Source organism: Macaca mulatta, chromosome 7, assembly GCF_049350105.2.
Source record: "Macaca mulatta isolate MMU2019108-1 chromosome 7, T2T-MMU8v2.0, whole genome shotgun sequence".
NCBI lineage: Eukaryota > Metazoa > Chordata > Mammalia > Primates > Cercopithecidae > Macaca > Macaca mulatta.
Window position 1 is genome coordinate 142,505,205 of NC_133412.1, and position 15,792 is coordinate 142,520,996.

At 51.2% G+C, this 15,792-nt stretch overlaps 1 protein-coding gene across 5 annotated transcripts in view; it reads left to right on the plus strand.

Annotated features, from left to right (window-relative positions):
- The window catches only part of GALNT16 (polypeptide N-acetylgalactosaminyltransferase 16), a 96,036-nt gene that overhangs the window by 63,399 nt on the left and 16,845 nt on the right, over window positions 1-15,792 (plus strand). For all 5 annotated transcript variants that reach the window (XM_028851622.2, XM_077941267.1, XM_077941266.1 and 2 more), the window contains exons 3-9: window positions 2,159-2,257; window positions 2,802-2,869; window positions 3,427-3,492; window positions 5,930-6,051; window positions 8,945-9,032; window positions 10,558-10,642; window positions 10,973-11,076. In XM_028851622.2, the coding sequence (XP_028707455.2) occupies window positions 2,159-2,257; window positions 2,802-2,869; window positions 3,427-3,492; window positions 5,930-6,051; window positions 8,945-9,032; window positions 10,558-10,642; window positions 10,973-11,076 (632 nt within the window). The remainder of the gene's footprint in view (window positions 1-2,158; window positions 2,258-2,801; window positions 2,870-3,426; window positions 3,493-5,929; window positions 6,052-8,944; window positions 9,033-10,557; window positions 10,643-10,972; window positions 11,077-15,792) is intronic.

Below are 15,792 nucleotides of genomic sequence, written 5' to 3' on the forward strand. Positions count from 1 at the left end.
GGCTACGTAGATTTTTAAATGAGATGCTTTAAATCCAAGGTAGTGGTGGGTGGATGAGGTCCATATGCTGCTGCCGGGCCCTCTCAGAAAGCTGAGGTGGGCCGGGCACGGTGGCTCACGCCTGTAATCCCAGCAATTTGGGAGGCTGAGGCGGGCGGATCATTTGAGGTCAGGAGTTCAAGACCAGCCTGGCCATCATAGTGAAACCCCATCTCTACTAAAAATACAAAATTTAGTGGGGTGTGGTTGTGGACACCTGTAATCTCAGCTACTCAGGAGGCTGAGGCAGGAGAATCTCTCGAACCCAGGAGGCAGAGGTTGCAGTGAGCCAAGATCACAGTACCACACTCCAGCCTGGGTGCCACAGTAAGACTCCGTCTCAAAAAAGAAAAAAAAAAAAAAAAAAGAAAGCTGAGGTGGCTCACGGGGTGTGTGTGTGTGTGTGTGTGTGTGCATGTGTGTGCACATGTGTAGGGAAGCAAAGGACGTGCTGGCTTTGGTGGGCAGGCCTCCCACCATGATGGGGCCAGTTCACTGGTAGGAGCTGCTCTTCCTTGCAGCCCTGCAGGCTATAGTGTCTGCTGGACTCCAAACTGTCAGGTTCATTTCTGGTCCAGTCCTCAATCTAGGGAGCCCCCTCCAGGGAAGCAAAGGGACATAAACCACATAAGACAGCCCAAGGAGGATCACAGAGAAAACCCCACCAGCTCCAAACTCAAAACTCAGGGCTGGGACAAACCCCTTTAGAGACTCCTGGCTCCTGGGAGCCAGATAAACCCCCATCCTCAGGGACATCAATACATCAATCCCAGAGGCATACATGGTGGAAAGGGTTGGAGGGGGCCAGTGGGGAGGGGAGGTCAAGTTCACCCTTCAGATGGGGTGTGGGTGGGTTTGCCCCCTCCAGGGAGATGTCGCTGTCCCGATTCCCTCCTTCCTGGGCACCGGATGGTTGGGGGATCAGGACAGAACGACTGGGGCCCTGGAGGTTAGCACTGGGAGGGTACACACTTAGGAGGTATCTGCTGCTCCCAGCACACCCCAGCTCAGCCAGCCAAGCTCACTCCCACCCCTACAATTCGTAGGCCCTTGAGCAGCATGGTTTCTCAAGGGGCAGAAGGCAAATTTCCCTCAGCCACCACTACCCCACACCCCCTCTCCAGGAGAATTATTGCACAGCCTCTCAAGATTTCCCCCAGGGGGGTCCCAGGCTAGTGGGACTCCCGCCTGTCTGACCCGGTCTGCTCTGCAGGGCAGGAAACGGGCCTGGGAATTCGGGCTGTAAGCTGCTGTCAGTAGAATGAATGCCATAATGAAAAAATGGTCACTGCTGGAATAGTCAGAGAGCAATTGTAATAAAGAAGATTGCTATGAAAACCAGCAATGGAGGCCGCCTTCCAGCGCCCCAGGAGCGCAAATAAATGCATGCACAGAAACAACAGGGATGAAGTGTGGCAGGAATGAATTGTTTTCACTCCCTTTCTAGAGGAGAGGGAGCCAGTAGGCCAGAAAATGTGGTGTATATGGATGGCTGGGGAGGGAGGGGGTGGCCGGATAGGCCTTTGGTGTCTTATCAGAGGCTTGTTTCTTCCAGGGGACCCAGGACCCCCGGAGGAGCGAGACTGCTCCCCAGTCCATTGTCTGCAGCAGGGCTGTCAGTATTGGGCAGTGAGAGGGAGGAATTCCCTGGCAGCCAGGGTAGGGGTGATTCCTCTGCAGATGCTACCAAATGTCCTGAGGTGGGAGGAGAGAAGGAAGAAGCTCCAGGGTATCGGGACAAACAAAGAGGTGGTTTTCCCTTTCGCATATCCCCCCCATCATAGGACAGACAGTTCTGTCTGTGTGGTCAGGGCTGTATCCTGGGGCCTGGTGCTGTACCCTCTGGGGGCTCTGGATCCCTGGTAAAGAGCCCTCAGGCTTTGGAAGGTCTCCCAACCTGCTGCTTCCCTTCCGGGACCCCAGGATGGGTGGCATCTGGGCTCTGGGCCAGTGTGGGATACAGCATGGGGGTAGAGGGGCGGGGCCTCTGGCCTGGCTTTGGGTGTGCCTTCTCTGCCTCGCAGAAGTATTCTCGGGTGCAATAAACTGGACAAAGAAAAACCTTGGCCTGCCCTGAGGATGCCCTCATGGCTGGCTCTGACCTCTGCTCCCTGCTCAGCTGCCCGTCTGTGTCCTACTCCTCGGACCTGCCGGCCACCAGCGTCATCATCACCTTCCACAATGAGGCCCGCTCCACCCTGCTGCGCACGGTGAAGAGGTAAGTCCAGCCACAGGACTGTCATCTCAGTGGTGCTGGCAGGGGAGGATATTGGGATCGGGCACTGTGGCCAGACAGCATGAAGCTCAGCAGGTGCTGGAGGCTGAGTCCTGTACTGCTGAGAAGGTGAAACTGGTGAATCAGGGCCAGGAAGACCCCAGAAGTCCAACTGTTAGAGGAATGTGATAGTCAAACACCAGGTCAGGTGTCCAGGACAAGGACAGAAATGTAGGTGTCAGGAGCTGAGGGAGGCCGGGCTAGACAGGAGGCCTCAGGAGGGTGATGGAAGCCCAGCAGTGTCTGTCGGTGTCACAGAGCGGCAGATTGGAGGTGGATTCTTCCTGCTAAGCCTGGGCTTGTGGTCAAGTTGAACTCCCATCTCCCCTTTTCCTTAATGAACTTAGACAAGAATGGGATTCAGGTAGGAGCGCCCAGGGTGCTGGCCCTGGAGCTGGGCGGCTGGGGAGTCCCACGGCCCAGGGAGGGGTAAAAATGGGAGGTGGTTCCTAAATCCAGGCTCTTTCTGTTTCCACTGCTACTCTAGTGTCCTGAACCGAACTCCTGCCAACTTGATCCAGGAGATCATTTTAGTGGATGACTTCAGTTCAGATCGTGAGTAGTCACCTTCCTTTTTGCAGCCCTGCATTCCACCCTCGTCTCCGTTTCCCCAGAACACCAAGGCAAGCACCGCTGAGGTTGTCCTGACCATCACAGACACCTTTCTGTCCCTGGCAGGGATCCTGTCTTTTCTAGGACCCTTCCCTGGTCCTGTTTCCTGGTGTCAAAGGAGGGGAAAGAAGGGTGGGTGTTGCTTTGGATGGGACACTTGTGAGATGATATTTTTTTTTAAAGTAAAGAAACTCAACAGCATCCTTCATTATTACAACTGCCAAATGCAGATGCTAGCTGGGCTGGTAACCACCTCCAAACGTGCTCTCTGGTGCTCCCTGAGGTGGAGTGGAGTACTGCCGTAGGTACAGGCACTCTTCAATCTGGCCTGAGAGTGGGGCAGGGCAACCCTTCCGCCAGTAATGATGACCATACCCCTTCCCCATTCCCATCCCCAGCCCTTTCCTGGGCTTAGTATGGGGCAATTTTCATGGCAGCCAAACCACTAGTGGCCTGATGCCCATGTCTAAATGAGCTTGCCTTCCTCTCTACGTCCTCAGCGGAAGACTGTCTACTCCTGACCAGGATCCCCAAGGTCAAGTGCCTGCGCAATGACCGGCGAGAAGGTGAGTCCTTGCACCCTGGTTCCTGCCGAGGGCCCATCTTGGTGTCATCCTCTGCACCTCCGCACTCTCTCTTGGTGCTGTGGCACACCAAGCCACCAGGGCCCTGCTGCATTCCTGATGGCTGGGACCAGGCTCTGCAGAAGACTCTCCTGCTTCCCAGATCAGCCCCATCAAGGCACAACTGGAGGCAAGTTGCTCCATCTCTGACTGCCTTAGCTGTCTCTCCTGAGAAATGGGATAAGACAGTCCCTTTCAGCCTTGCAAGGTGATTGTAAGGATTACATGAGACTGGCTGTGTGGAAAGGCTTTGAGAAAAATTCAGAAAAATCCAGAAGCATAAAGCACATGTGACCTCACTTCCAATCCAGACGTGTTTTGGAGTAGCAACTATAGCATGGCACTCTAGGGGACACGAAGGAAATACGAAGTGTGGTCCCTGCCCTCGGAGGGCTACTACATAGCCAAGGGGTCAGAATCCACTGCAGCCACAGGTTGGTTGTGGTTGTGTATGAGTAGCATGGAGATCGGAGGAGAGCTGGAGTGAGCAGGGAAGGCTTCCGTGGAGGAATGGGCCTCAACGGGGTGTGGGGGCGTCATGAGACAGGTAAAAGGTAGCAAGGGAGGGCATGCCGGCTTGTGCACTCTGCAAGCAAAGGCATCAGTCAGGGATATGGGCATGTGCAATACTAACAGCCCCTTTCCTGAGGGCTCCTCCCCTGCGGGCATCCATTTTGTTACTTTCAGTCCTTGTACTAAGCCCATTGTGCCCGTTGTACAGACAAGGGAACTGGGGTTTAAGGAGCTTCAGCGATTTGCCCAGGGTGATGAATAGAGCAGCCATGGTTCCAACCTGTGGGGCCCAACCCAAAGGCCAGCCTCCTAACCTCCCTCTACTCATACTCCCTTCCTGCGAGACCCCAGGCCTGGTCAGCGAGGGGAATGGGTGGAGTGAATTGAGATGATAGAAGACCTTGGAAGCCAGAAGAAAGCATTGACTTCATAAGGCAGAGGTAGCAGGGAGCCACTGAAGGTTTTAGAGTGAGAGAAGGATGTGATAGATATGTTTAAGATAATCCCAGCACTTTGGGAGGCCGAGGTGAGCAGGCCACTTGAGGTCATGAGTTCAAGACCAGCCTGGCCAATATGCTAAAACCCCGTCTCTACTAAACATACGAAAATATCTGGGTGTGGTGGTGCATGCCTCTAGCCCCAACTACTCAGGAGGCTGAGGCAGGAGAATCACTTCAACACTTGAACCCAGGAGGCAGAGATTGCAGTGAGTCAAGATTACGCCACTGCACTCCAGCCTGGGTGACAGAGCGACACTGTCTCGGAAAAAAAAAAAGAGAGAGAAAGAAAGACCAGTCAGACTAAGGGGCCACAAGGATATCAGTGACGGAGACCTTCAAACCGGAATGGAAGTGGCCAAAGTTAAATGCTTCCCAAGCCACTGGGCTGTAGGTACCATCGGGTCTGGGAATATGCTGTCCCTGGATTTGACAACAGTAAATGTAAATTTATGACTAGAGGCTTTGTAGACACTTTTGGGGTGGAGACTGATGGGCTTTTGGCTGGAGGGCGGGCTGGTAGGCAGCTAGAGGCAGAGTGTGGGGCAGAGGCATGACTAGGGAAATGTCTCCAAGGAGCTGCTTATACTCAGAGCTCTAAGAGTAAGTCCTTCCCTCCCACAGCTCACAGGGCTGCATGGCCACTCTGGCAGAGGCAGGAGAAGCTGGGCCTCCTCCCTCCTGACCAGGCGGGTCCCAGCCCCGGGCACAGTGCTGCCCAAAATGAGGCTGGTGAGGCTGTTGAGGGACAGGCACAGAAGAACAGAATCTGACGTGTGTGGGTCCCCCAGGCACAAGCTCTATCCCTGTCGTCTTGTTTGATCCTGACAGTCAGGGATTATTATCTCTCTGCATCTTATAGATAAGAAAACTGAGGCTCAGAGCGGTTAAATAACATGCTGAAGGGAAGGGAAGGGGCTGCCATACAGACTTCAGCCTATCTTAGTCTCGAAGATTATCTCCATGCTACACATAGGGGTATGGCTGGAGGGGACCACCCGCAGGTTCTCATGGGAAAAAGTTTTGTTTTCCGGTTCTCCTTTAGGATCAAACTATACTTTATTGCCCTTTCCATGCTCTAAACTGTGACTGTTCATCAGTGTGTCCCTAGAGCCCAGACAGTGACTGGCACATAGAGGGCACTCGGGGTGTGACCCTGGAGTGATGGTGGTTGATGGGTGGATAAGAAGAAGCAAGGGAGGGAGGCAGGAAACAAGCAGAAGTACAAAGACAAATCTAATCACAATAACTCAGGAAACCTCAAGGAAACCTCAGCCCCTGAAGGGGAGGAGAGCCCTGGGACTTTGGGGGACAGGTGGGAAGCCAGTTGGCCCAGTCCCAGCACCGAGCCCTGTCTACTCCCCTTGCAGGGCTGATCCGGTCCCGAGTGCGTGGGGCGGATGTGGCTGCAGCTACCGTCCTCACATTTCTGGATAGTCACTGCGAAGTGAACACCGAGTGGCTGCCGCCCATGCTGCAGCGGGTGAAGGAGGTGAGCCGCCGTCTCTGGGGAGCTGGGCGTCCTTGGGGACTCAGCCGCTACATTCCCAGCACCGAGGCCTGTGGAACAGTCTTCGAAGCTGGGCAGGCATCGTAGGAAGCCCAAATAGTCTACTTCCCCCGAGTGACTTCACCTTATTGAGTTTTCTCATCTGAAAATGGGGATAATTGTAATAATTATCCCATTGGGTTATTGTGAGAATGAAATTGGATGAAAGCCTGGGTGAGCTACAAAGCTCCTACTATAAATGGGTGTTGTTTTTCTCCTGAGAGAGTGAGGGTCCTGTGCTGGGAGAGCTTTTGTTCAGGCTGGGAAGCCCTTGCAGGAGGGAGGAGAGGATGCTGTTCTCAAAGAGAGGGGAGGGTAGGAGGGCCCCTGCCACATACCTACTGCTCTCCAGAACAGGGAGGATTTTGGACAGATGGCAGAAAAGGATGAGATGATTACAACCCGACCATAAAAAGACAAATAACCCAATTTAACACTTGGCAAAGGGACCTGGAGCGGTGGCTCACCCCTGTAATCCCAGCACTTTGGGACGCCAACGCAGGCAGATCACCTGAGGTCGGGAGTTCAAGACCAGCCTGGTCAACATGGTGAAACCCCATCTCTACAAATATACAAAAAGTAGCCGGGCATGACGGCGGGTGCCTATGCTCCCACCTACTTGGGAGGCTGAGGCGGGAGAATCACCTGGTCCTGAGAGGCAGAAGTTGCAGTGAGCCAAGATCACACCACTGACACCAGCCTGGGCAACTGAGCGAGACTCCATCTCAAGAAAAAAAAAGTTGGCGAAGGATTTGAGTAGACATTTTTCCAAGGAAGATATAGAAATGGCCAATCATCCTAGGAAAATATGCTCAGCATCATTAGTCATTAGGGAAATGCAACTCAAACACATACTGAGATGCCACTTCACACCTGCCAGGATGGCTAGAATCAAAAAGATGGACAATAACATGTGCTGGCAAGGACATGGAGAAATAGGAGCTGTATCAGGCCATTCTTGCACTGCTGTAGGGAAGTACCTGAGACTGGATAACTTATAAGGAAAAGAGGTTTAAGTGGCTCACATTGTACAAGCATGGCACTGGCGTCTGCTTGGCTTCTGAGGAGGTCTCAGGGAGCTTTATTCATGGCAGAAGATGAAGGGGGAGTAGGTACCTCACATGGCAAGAGTGAGGGCAAGAGAGAGTTGGCTGGAGGTACTACATACTTCTAAACTAACCAGATCTCATGAGAAGTCACTCACTATCTCGAAGACAACACCAAGCCATGAGCGATCCACCCCCATGACCCAGACACCCCCAACTAGGCCCCATCTCCAACCTTGGGATTATATTTCAACATGAGATTTGGGTGGGATAAATACCCAAACCATATCAGGAGCCTTCATATATTGCTGGCAGGAAAGTAAAGTAGGGCAGCCACGTTGGAAGGCAGTCTGGCAGTTCCGCGAAAGTTTGAACATAAGTTAGTTACCATATGACCCAGCAGTGGAGCTACTAGGTGTATACCCTAGAGAAATGAAAACGTATGCTCACACAGTAACTTCAGAGCAGCACTATTCAGAATAACTGAAAGGTATGAAAAATCCAAATGCCTGTCGACTGAAGAATGGGTAAATAAAATGTAACGTATCCATACAACAGAATTATCCCGTCATTAAAAAAATGAAGAACTGATTCATGCTACAACATGGATGAACTTTGAAAACCTATGTGAAGTGAAAGCCAATCACGAAAAGCCATACATTATATGATTCCATTCATAGGAAATGTCCAGAATAAGCAAATCTATAGAAATAGCAAGTAGATTGGGTTTCTTATTGGGGTGGTGAGAATGTTCTGGAACAAGATAGTGGTGGTAGTTGTATAATCTTGTGAATATACTAAAAACCATCAATTGTGCACTTTAAACCTGTGATTTTATATCTCAGCACAAAAAAGTCTATAAAAAGGATGAGGTGAGGCCCTCCACAGAGCATTGAAAAACCATCAAAGGTCTCCGCTGTTCAGCCCCATCTCAGGCTTCCGTTATCTTGATCTAGGGTGCGAACTGAGGGGTAGAGCTGGATTCCAAGTTCCAGACAAGAGGATTTGGGGGGCAAAAGCAGAGTGGAGAAAGAGAAGAAAGAAGGGGCTCTGTTCCCTGTCCCCCATGGAGGGCGAAAGACGAGAAGGCTCATGAAGGGTGATGAAGTTTTGCATGTGGTATATGACATAATCTACCACCCAAAAAAAGAGACCAGCAAAATCAACATTATTCCTCAAGGTTTTGGATTTGGATTTGTGTTCTGGGAGGTGATGCAGGGAGTGGTGAGTCTGACCTTGTGACAGTGGATGTGGTATGAGAGAGATAGCACCCAGATTACGTGGGGACCACAGAGCCCCTGCCCTCCAGCCGCTAGTAGTCCTGTTGGGAAGACTCAAACAACTATTATACAAAGGTAAATGATATTAATAAAACAACAGTTCAGACCAGAAATAGAAAAGCCACCTCAGGCAGCACAGTGAGTCACTGTCCCAGGAATCATCTAGGCTGTCATTGTAAGAGCAGTTTAAAAGAGGAAAAAATCCTTCAGCCTGCAGCAGTCAGGGAAGACTTCATGGAGTAGGTGAGATTCTAGCAGGGCTCAAAATGATGTGTGAGGAAGAGGCTGGGAGAGTACATGGGAGCCAAATAGGAACATCCAGGAGCTTGGGTGTGATGATGTGGGACAGCTGCCAGGAGACTGCCAGGGTTGAGGGGCGGCCCTGGGCATACCCTGCAGGAAGTGCTGAGTGCCCCATGTCTCAGAGAGGCCTTCTCCCCAGAGCAGGCAGCTAGGCCTTTTTCTGCAGAGGAGTCCCAGGCCTCACACCATCTCGCATCTCTCTCCTAGGACCACACCCGTGTAGTGAGTCCCATCATTGATGTCATCAGTCTGGATAATTTTGCCTACCTTGCAGCATCTGCTGACCTTCGTGGAGGTGAGTTCTACTCCCAGGGATGGGGCTGTAGACATGAAAGGAGGTAAGTGAGGCTAGGCAGGCAAAAACCCTTGCTTGCTGCTCTTTCCGGCTGTGCCAGAGAGCCTCATGCACACCCCTTCCACCACCTCCAAAGAGAAAATGAAGAGGGATTGGGCACAGCCCTGGGACTGGGGACAAAGGAGCAGCACTGGCAGTTGCAGGCTTCTGGTTCAATCAATATCGGAGCCAGACTAGTCTGTCATCTTTCCCTCCCTCCAGATATTGACACTTTCTTCCCAAATGCTTCAAGCCTAGGGATCATGGTCACAAGTCCTGGCAGAAGGCCATGATGTGACAGCTGTCTTGAGGATGAGGATGTCTTGAGTGGGGATCCCTCGGCCTTGCATGACTTCCTAACACGTGTGCCCCAGAGATGGTCAAGACCTGTGCTGTGTATGGCAATTATCAGCCACATTTGGCTGTTGAGCTCTTGAAATGTGACTAGTCTTGAAAAGTGACTAGTTGGAACTGAGAGTGCTGTGGACATAGAAAACCCACCAGGTTTCCCAGACTTAATGTGAAAGAATGTAAGATACCTCATTAGTAATTTTTTGTATTGATTACATGTTGAAATGACAATATTTTTGATATATTACATTAAAAAATTTCATCCAAATTAATTTCATATATTCTTTTTCTGATGTGATTACTAGAACATTTGAATTATGTATTTGGCTTACATCTGTGGCTTGTATTATATTTCTTTTGGACTGTGCCAGGTTATTCAGTACAGTAGATAATAGCCACCTTTGGCTACTTAAACTTACATTAATTCAAATCAAATAAAACTTAAAAGGCAGTTCCTTAACTGTACTAGCCACAGTTCAAGGCTCAGTAGCCACATGAAGTTAGTGGCTACGGTATTCGACAGTGCAGATATAGAACATTTCACCGTTGCAGAGAGTTCTATGGAACTGTGCTGCTCTAGAGAGTCTGGTGCTGGGAGCTAGTGGGCACAGCGGATTCCCCATTTGGGATCTGGACTCCGAGTATATGGACCCAGCCATTAGTTAGATCGCGAGTCTGGGTGGGATTCTGAAGGGAGCCAGGCATTTCTCCTTTGGGAAATCACCTCAGGGCTTTGGCACTGGCAGCTGCCCCTGCCTGGAATTCCCTTTTTCCAGGTATCTGCATGGATCTATCCTTCATTCAGGTCTCTACTCCAAAGTCACCAGAGAGCCTTTCCTGACTATTCTAACTATAATATTAATAGTATGGGCACTCCTCCTTTTTTTTTTTTTTTTAGTGCTTTCATCCCAGCAGACATCGCCTCCGTTGATTTATTTATCTTTGTAGTTTCTGTCTTACCCAGTAGATGGTGCACTTCCTGAGAGGAGGGGCTTGGCTCATTCCGCATGAAGGAGGGGCTGCACGAGTAGGCAGGGCTCTGATCAGGGGAGACTCCGAGGGGTGGTGGAGTGAAGGGGCTCAGCAGCCCGCAGCTCTGCCCTGAGCTCTGTCCTCACCTTGCGCTGTCCCTTAGGGTTCGACTGGAGCCTGCATTTCAAGTGGGAGCAGATCCCTCTTGAGCAGAAGATGACCCGGACAGACCCCACCAGGCCCATAAGGTCAGGGCTGCTGTGGGCTCTGGGGGACCCCTTCCTTCCCTGGGTCAGGGGCCTGGGAGGCTCTTCAGAGGCTACATCGGTCGCTTGGGCTCCTGAGGTGCACTGTCAAGTGCCGACTCTGTTCTGGGCCCTCAGAGCCTGTCTGCAGGGACGGTGCAGACAGAGGCCATGGGAACAGATGTGGGGGGCCAGGGAGCTGGCCAGACATCCTGCCCCAGTGACTCTGCAGGGAGGGATCTAGAGGCTGGCGGTCTTGGGTCCTGGGGCCAGCTAAAGGGCCTCCTTGCTTCTCCAGCTCATGTGTTGCCTCTTCCCTCTCCTTGCTCCCAGGACGCCTGTCATAGCTGGAGGAATCTTCGTGATTGACAAGTCCTGGTTTAACCACCTGGGAAAGTATGATGCCCAGATGGACATCTGGGGAGGAGAGAATTTTGGTGAGTTGGGAAATAGTGACAGTGAAAATAACAGAAGCGGTAAGAACCATAGCTAACCCTGACAGAGCACTTTCTATGCGTGAGGACCTGATCGAAGGACTTCACACACATGAGGTCATTTAATTCTCTCAAGGACCCTCTGAGGTAAGTATCATGATCTCCATTTTACTGATTAAAATCCAAGGCACAGAGAAGTTAAGCAATTTGTCCTAAGCCACACAGCTAGTAAACAAAGAGGTTCTATTCGGGGGAGCCCGTGGTCACATGGCTGGACATGTGTGTGGAAGAACACACAACTGTATCACAGACCACAGCTTACACACGTGGCTGCTTCCCTACCAGCAAGGCTGGGAGGTGTGTGGTAGAGGGTGGTGGTGAGATGCTAAGTAATGGAGTCAGATGGCCTGGGTACAAACCCTGGCCCTACCACCTGCATGCTGTTTGGCCCTGGGCAAGTTAAAGCCCTTTAAAGTCTGACTTTCCTCAAGAGGTTGTTATGAGTACTAAATGAGGTGATGAGTTAAAGGCAGGTCACAGTGCTGGTGGTCACTGTCATTAGGCGGTCTCTAGACTCAGAAGGCACAGGAAGCTGCCCCTCCCTGCCCTGAAGCAGCAGCGAAGGAGACAGAGGTGGGGGCGAACTGTTCCAGGAGGGAGCTGGAGGGGCTGGGCCCTCACACACTTGCTTCTCAGCTCATGGTGTTGGGACCACAGAGTACCAGGAAGGGTTACCAAGTGGGATCGGAGCCCAAACTCTGGACTCCATTATGTGTGGGCTGGCAAGCCAGTCAACTCTTTGAATCTCAGTTCCTTCATTTGCAAAACAGGGTTGCATGTGAGATGGAAGTTAGATAAGGGTGAGCATCATCAGTTAGGGTCCTGGCAGAATACGGAAGGCGCGCCCAACGTGCGTGTTTATTAAAGGCCTTATTTACACAATGCAGGCAGGATAGAGGGAACCGCAGGGACAGCGCAGTACTGGGCAGGACTGTGAATTCTGGGAGCTGTAACCACCCCGATGTCTGAAAGACAGGGTAAGGGAGCACCCCACGATGGAGCTGTGGTCATGGAGCACATGCAGCCAGCCCATGGCACCAGGTGGAGAGTATCCCCCTCACTCTACCCCAACCCCATCATCTCCTGCTGGTGCCTCCCTGTCCGCCTGAGGAAGGGAACTCCATGGTGCAGCCCTCAGGGGCAGTCTCACAAACAGCGATGTGGAGATGGGGGCGGTGGGGAGCACCATTCTGGGGTCTCCAGGAGCAGGGGCATGTACTTGGTGGCCTGTTCTTGCCCTCTTGGTGGACCCAGCCCTTCACAGAGCCCTGTCCCACTGCTTCCTTCTTCTTCCTGACCAGGTGTTCTGTGCAGTAACTAGGGCTGGTGGTGTCTCACCCATCTGACAGGTGGAAAGACTGAGGCGGATGCTGCCTTCCACATTGCAGTCCGGAAACTCCACGTGTAACGGGCATATGCAGCTCCTTTACCAGAGCCACTTATGTGTTTGTGGGATGTTGGCAAAGTCACAGTCTATGTCTCTGAGATGTGAGGAGCAGGGATTCTTTCAGTCTTTCTCCTTGATCAGGAAAATAGCAGCGAGGGGGCTTGCAACAGGCCTGATCCCGAATCAAAACCAGCTGGAGTGGGAATGGGCATGGGACTCCCCCTGCTTTGTAACTTGCTTTTGGAGGCTGTTTCCAGGCAGGGTTTGGAGGAGTAAATTCTGGGAACTGGGGTGCAGTGACCCCTCCATTCTGACCCCTTTCATGTGTTTTGGGTCCAAGTGACCTGCTTTGTGTCCTCAATCTCGGCCTGAAGGGCTTTGGCAAAACCAGTTTCCTGTGAAGACTTGGAAAGCTGGGAAACCCACAGTCTCCTTGCTCTGCCTCCAGAGGCCTTTTTTTCTTTTTCTTTTTCTTTTTCTTTTTCTTTTGAGGCTAGAGACAGAGAAACAAGTGAATGATCAAATAGCTCACTTCAAACTCTGCCTGAGGCAAGGGCTCCGTGGTTGGAGAACTTGAAAGGTGAACCACAGAGTGGTTCTGGCGAGGGTTTTGTTTCTTAGAAGAAATTCAAAGAAATGTCTAGGCTAGCTGCAGTGCTCAGACGTTCAGTCGCTGGGACCGGTTTTGAGCTGTGAGACTCCTGTCGCTGGCGAGTTTGAGCCTTTTCTTTTGTTCCTTTATTGAAGGAAGGGAGATTCCCACACCAAGATGTGTTCTTTCGTGCCCAAAGAATTCCAACTCGGGAGCCCAGAGGCCACCTTGAGTGTGGCTGGCAGATGTGCAAACTTTGGGATTCATGTTGGGGATCCTTTTCAAACATAAATTATGTTGCTCCTGTGCTCAAAACCTTGCAAGGATTCTCATGTCACTCAGAGGAAAACCCAAACTCCTTACTGGCTACGAGGCCCTAAGGTATCTGCCTGTCCCTGCAGCCACACACCTGCCCTCACTTCCCACTTACCCCACCTGCCTCACTCCACGTGGGCTGCATGGCCTCCATTCTTTTTTTGTTTTTTAGATGGAGTCTTGCTCTTGTTCCCCAGGCTGGAGTGCAGTGGCTCAATCTCAGCTCATTGCACTCTCTGCCTCCCGGATTCAAGCGGTTCTCCTGCCTCAGCCTCCTGAGAAGCTGGGATTACAGGCACACACCACCAGGCCTGGCTAATTTTTGTATTAGTAGTAGAGACAGGGTTTCACCATGTTGGCCAGGCTTCTCTCGAACTCCTGACCTCTCAAGTGATCCACCCGCCTCGGCCTCCCAAAGTGCTGGGGTTATAGGCATGAGCAACCGTGACCCCGCCAGCACAGCCTCCTTGAACCTGCCAGCTATGCCCTTACCACTAGGGACCTGCCCTTGCCGGCTCCTCTGCCTGGAATGCTCTTCTCCTGCCAGCCACAGGACTTGCTCCCTCACCTGTTTCAGGTCTTTGCTCAAATGTCCCTTTTACAGTGACAACTCTCCTTATCAGCCGAATTTAAAACACAGTCATAGTCCTCCCCCAGCACCATCCACTGGCCCTCTTCAATTCCCAGCTTGGGTCATTTTTCTCCATGGCCCTGACTACCATCTGATATGCTCTATTTATTTTATTTTATTTTATTTTTTATTTTTATTTTTTTCATTTTATTTATTTATTATTTATTTAGTTTTAGAGACGGAGTCTCGCTCTGTCGCCCAAGCTGGAGTGCAGTGGCGTGATCTCAGCTCACTGAAACCTCTGCTTCCCGGGTCCAAACAATTCTCCTGCCTCAGCCTCCCGAGTGGCTGGGACTACAGGTGCATGCTGCCACACCTGGATAATTTCTTTTGTATTTTAGTAGAGACGGGGTTTCACCATGTTGCCCAGGCTGGTCTCGAACTCCTGAGCTCGGGCAATCCGCCGCCCTCAGCCTCCCAAAGTGCTAAGATTACAGACGTGAGCTACCGTGCCCAGCCGATATGCTACATTTTTATGCATTTTCTTGTTTACTTGTATTTTTTTGCTTCTTATTTTATGGAGTTCCTTTCTCCCTGCTTCGCTGCTAGAGTACAAGGGAATCTAGAGCAGTGTCTGACATATAATGAAAGTTTGCTGAGTGAGCTAAAGAATCTGGCTGTGTGGCTTGCTGGACACAGTGTGAACTTGATGCTGCATTTCTGCAACTGAATATTTGAGTGACCTTGGAGAGGTTATTTAACATCTTTGAGCTTCAAAGTTCTCATTAAAAAAAATAAGGGTAATAGTCCTGACTTCACATGGTTGTAATGAGAATTAGACATTGGATAGAAAGAGCATGGTGTGTAGTAAGTACTCAATAAATGGATGGTTACTGCTATTGTTATGGCCATTGTTGATAATAATAACAATAGTTAATAATATTATAGACAATCTGGGCTGAGTGGGATGAAGTGACTTAACTAGCATAACAAAGTTGGGATGGCAGAAATGGAACCAGAATGCAGATCTTCTGTCCCCCAGGACTGTCCCCAGTTCTAAACCTTAGTTACTGAGGCCAACACAGACCTCTGACCAGGAGAAGGGATGGATGCCTGGCAGTTTATAGGCAGACCTAGGGAAGCCCATTGATACAGCCATCCTTACATGTGGGTCCAGGCATGCCAAGTGTCCAGTCCTGGCCCTGAACCACATCTGGATGTTGCTTGGTGCACATAGGCTGGCCAGAGGTGGGCTTTAGTCCTGCTTCCTCCACTCTGCCCTTTGCTAGTCACTGGGAGGGTCCTGACCAGCTACACCAGGTGAGAGCCGCCAGGCCTGGCTGGAGACCATGAGTGTCCTTACAGCCAACTGAGGAGTGGGAAGAGACTATAGGGTTAATATGAAGGAAGGTAGGAAATCAAAAGAGATTATGTGAGATTCAGCCAGCTGTCAAGGTGGGTCCTTACCATAAATGGCAACTGGTGAGTGGAGATCAGAGTGGTAACTTTTGAGGTCCCCTTCTGGGCAGCAGGATGGCCACTGCTCTCCCGACACCACTGGGGACCACAGTCATCCACAAAAGCTGGTTCAGCTCCATCGCCACCGTCAAAAGGAGGCATGGCTCAAGAGGGCCAGTGACAGCCTGTACAAGGAGACCAGCTGGGCCAAGAGGGAGGTTGGGGCCAGCCCAAGAGGTGCCAGCTGGAGCAGCCTGTGGTTTGGTTGGCAGCTGGTTTTCCGACCTCGCGGGTGCACAGAGCTGGCTGATGAGCAGATGTGTTTTTCCTTAGCTC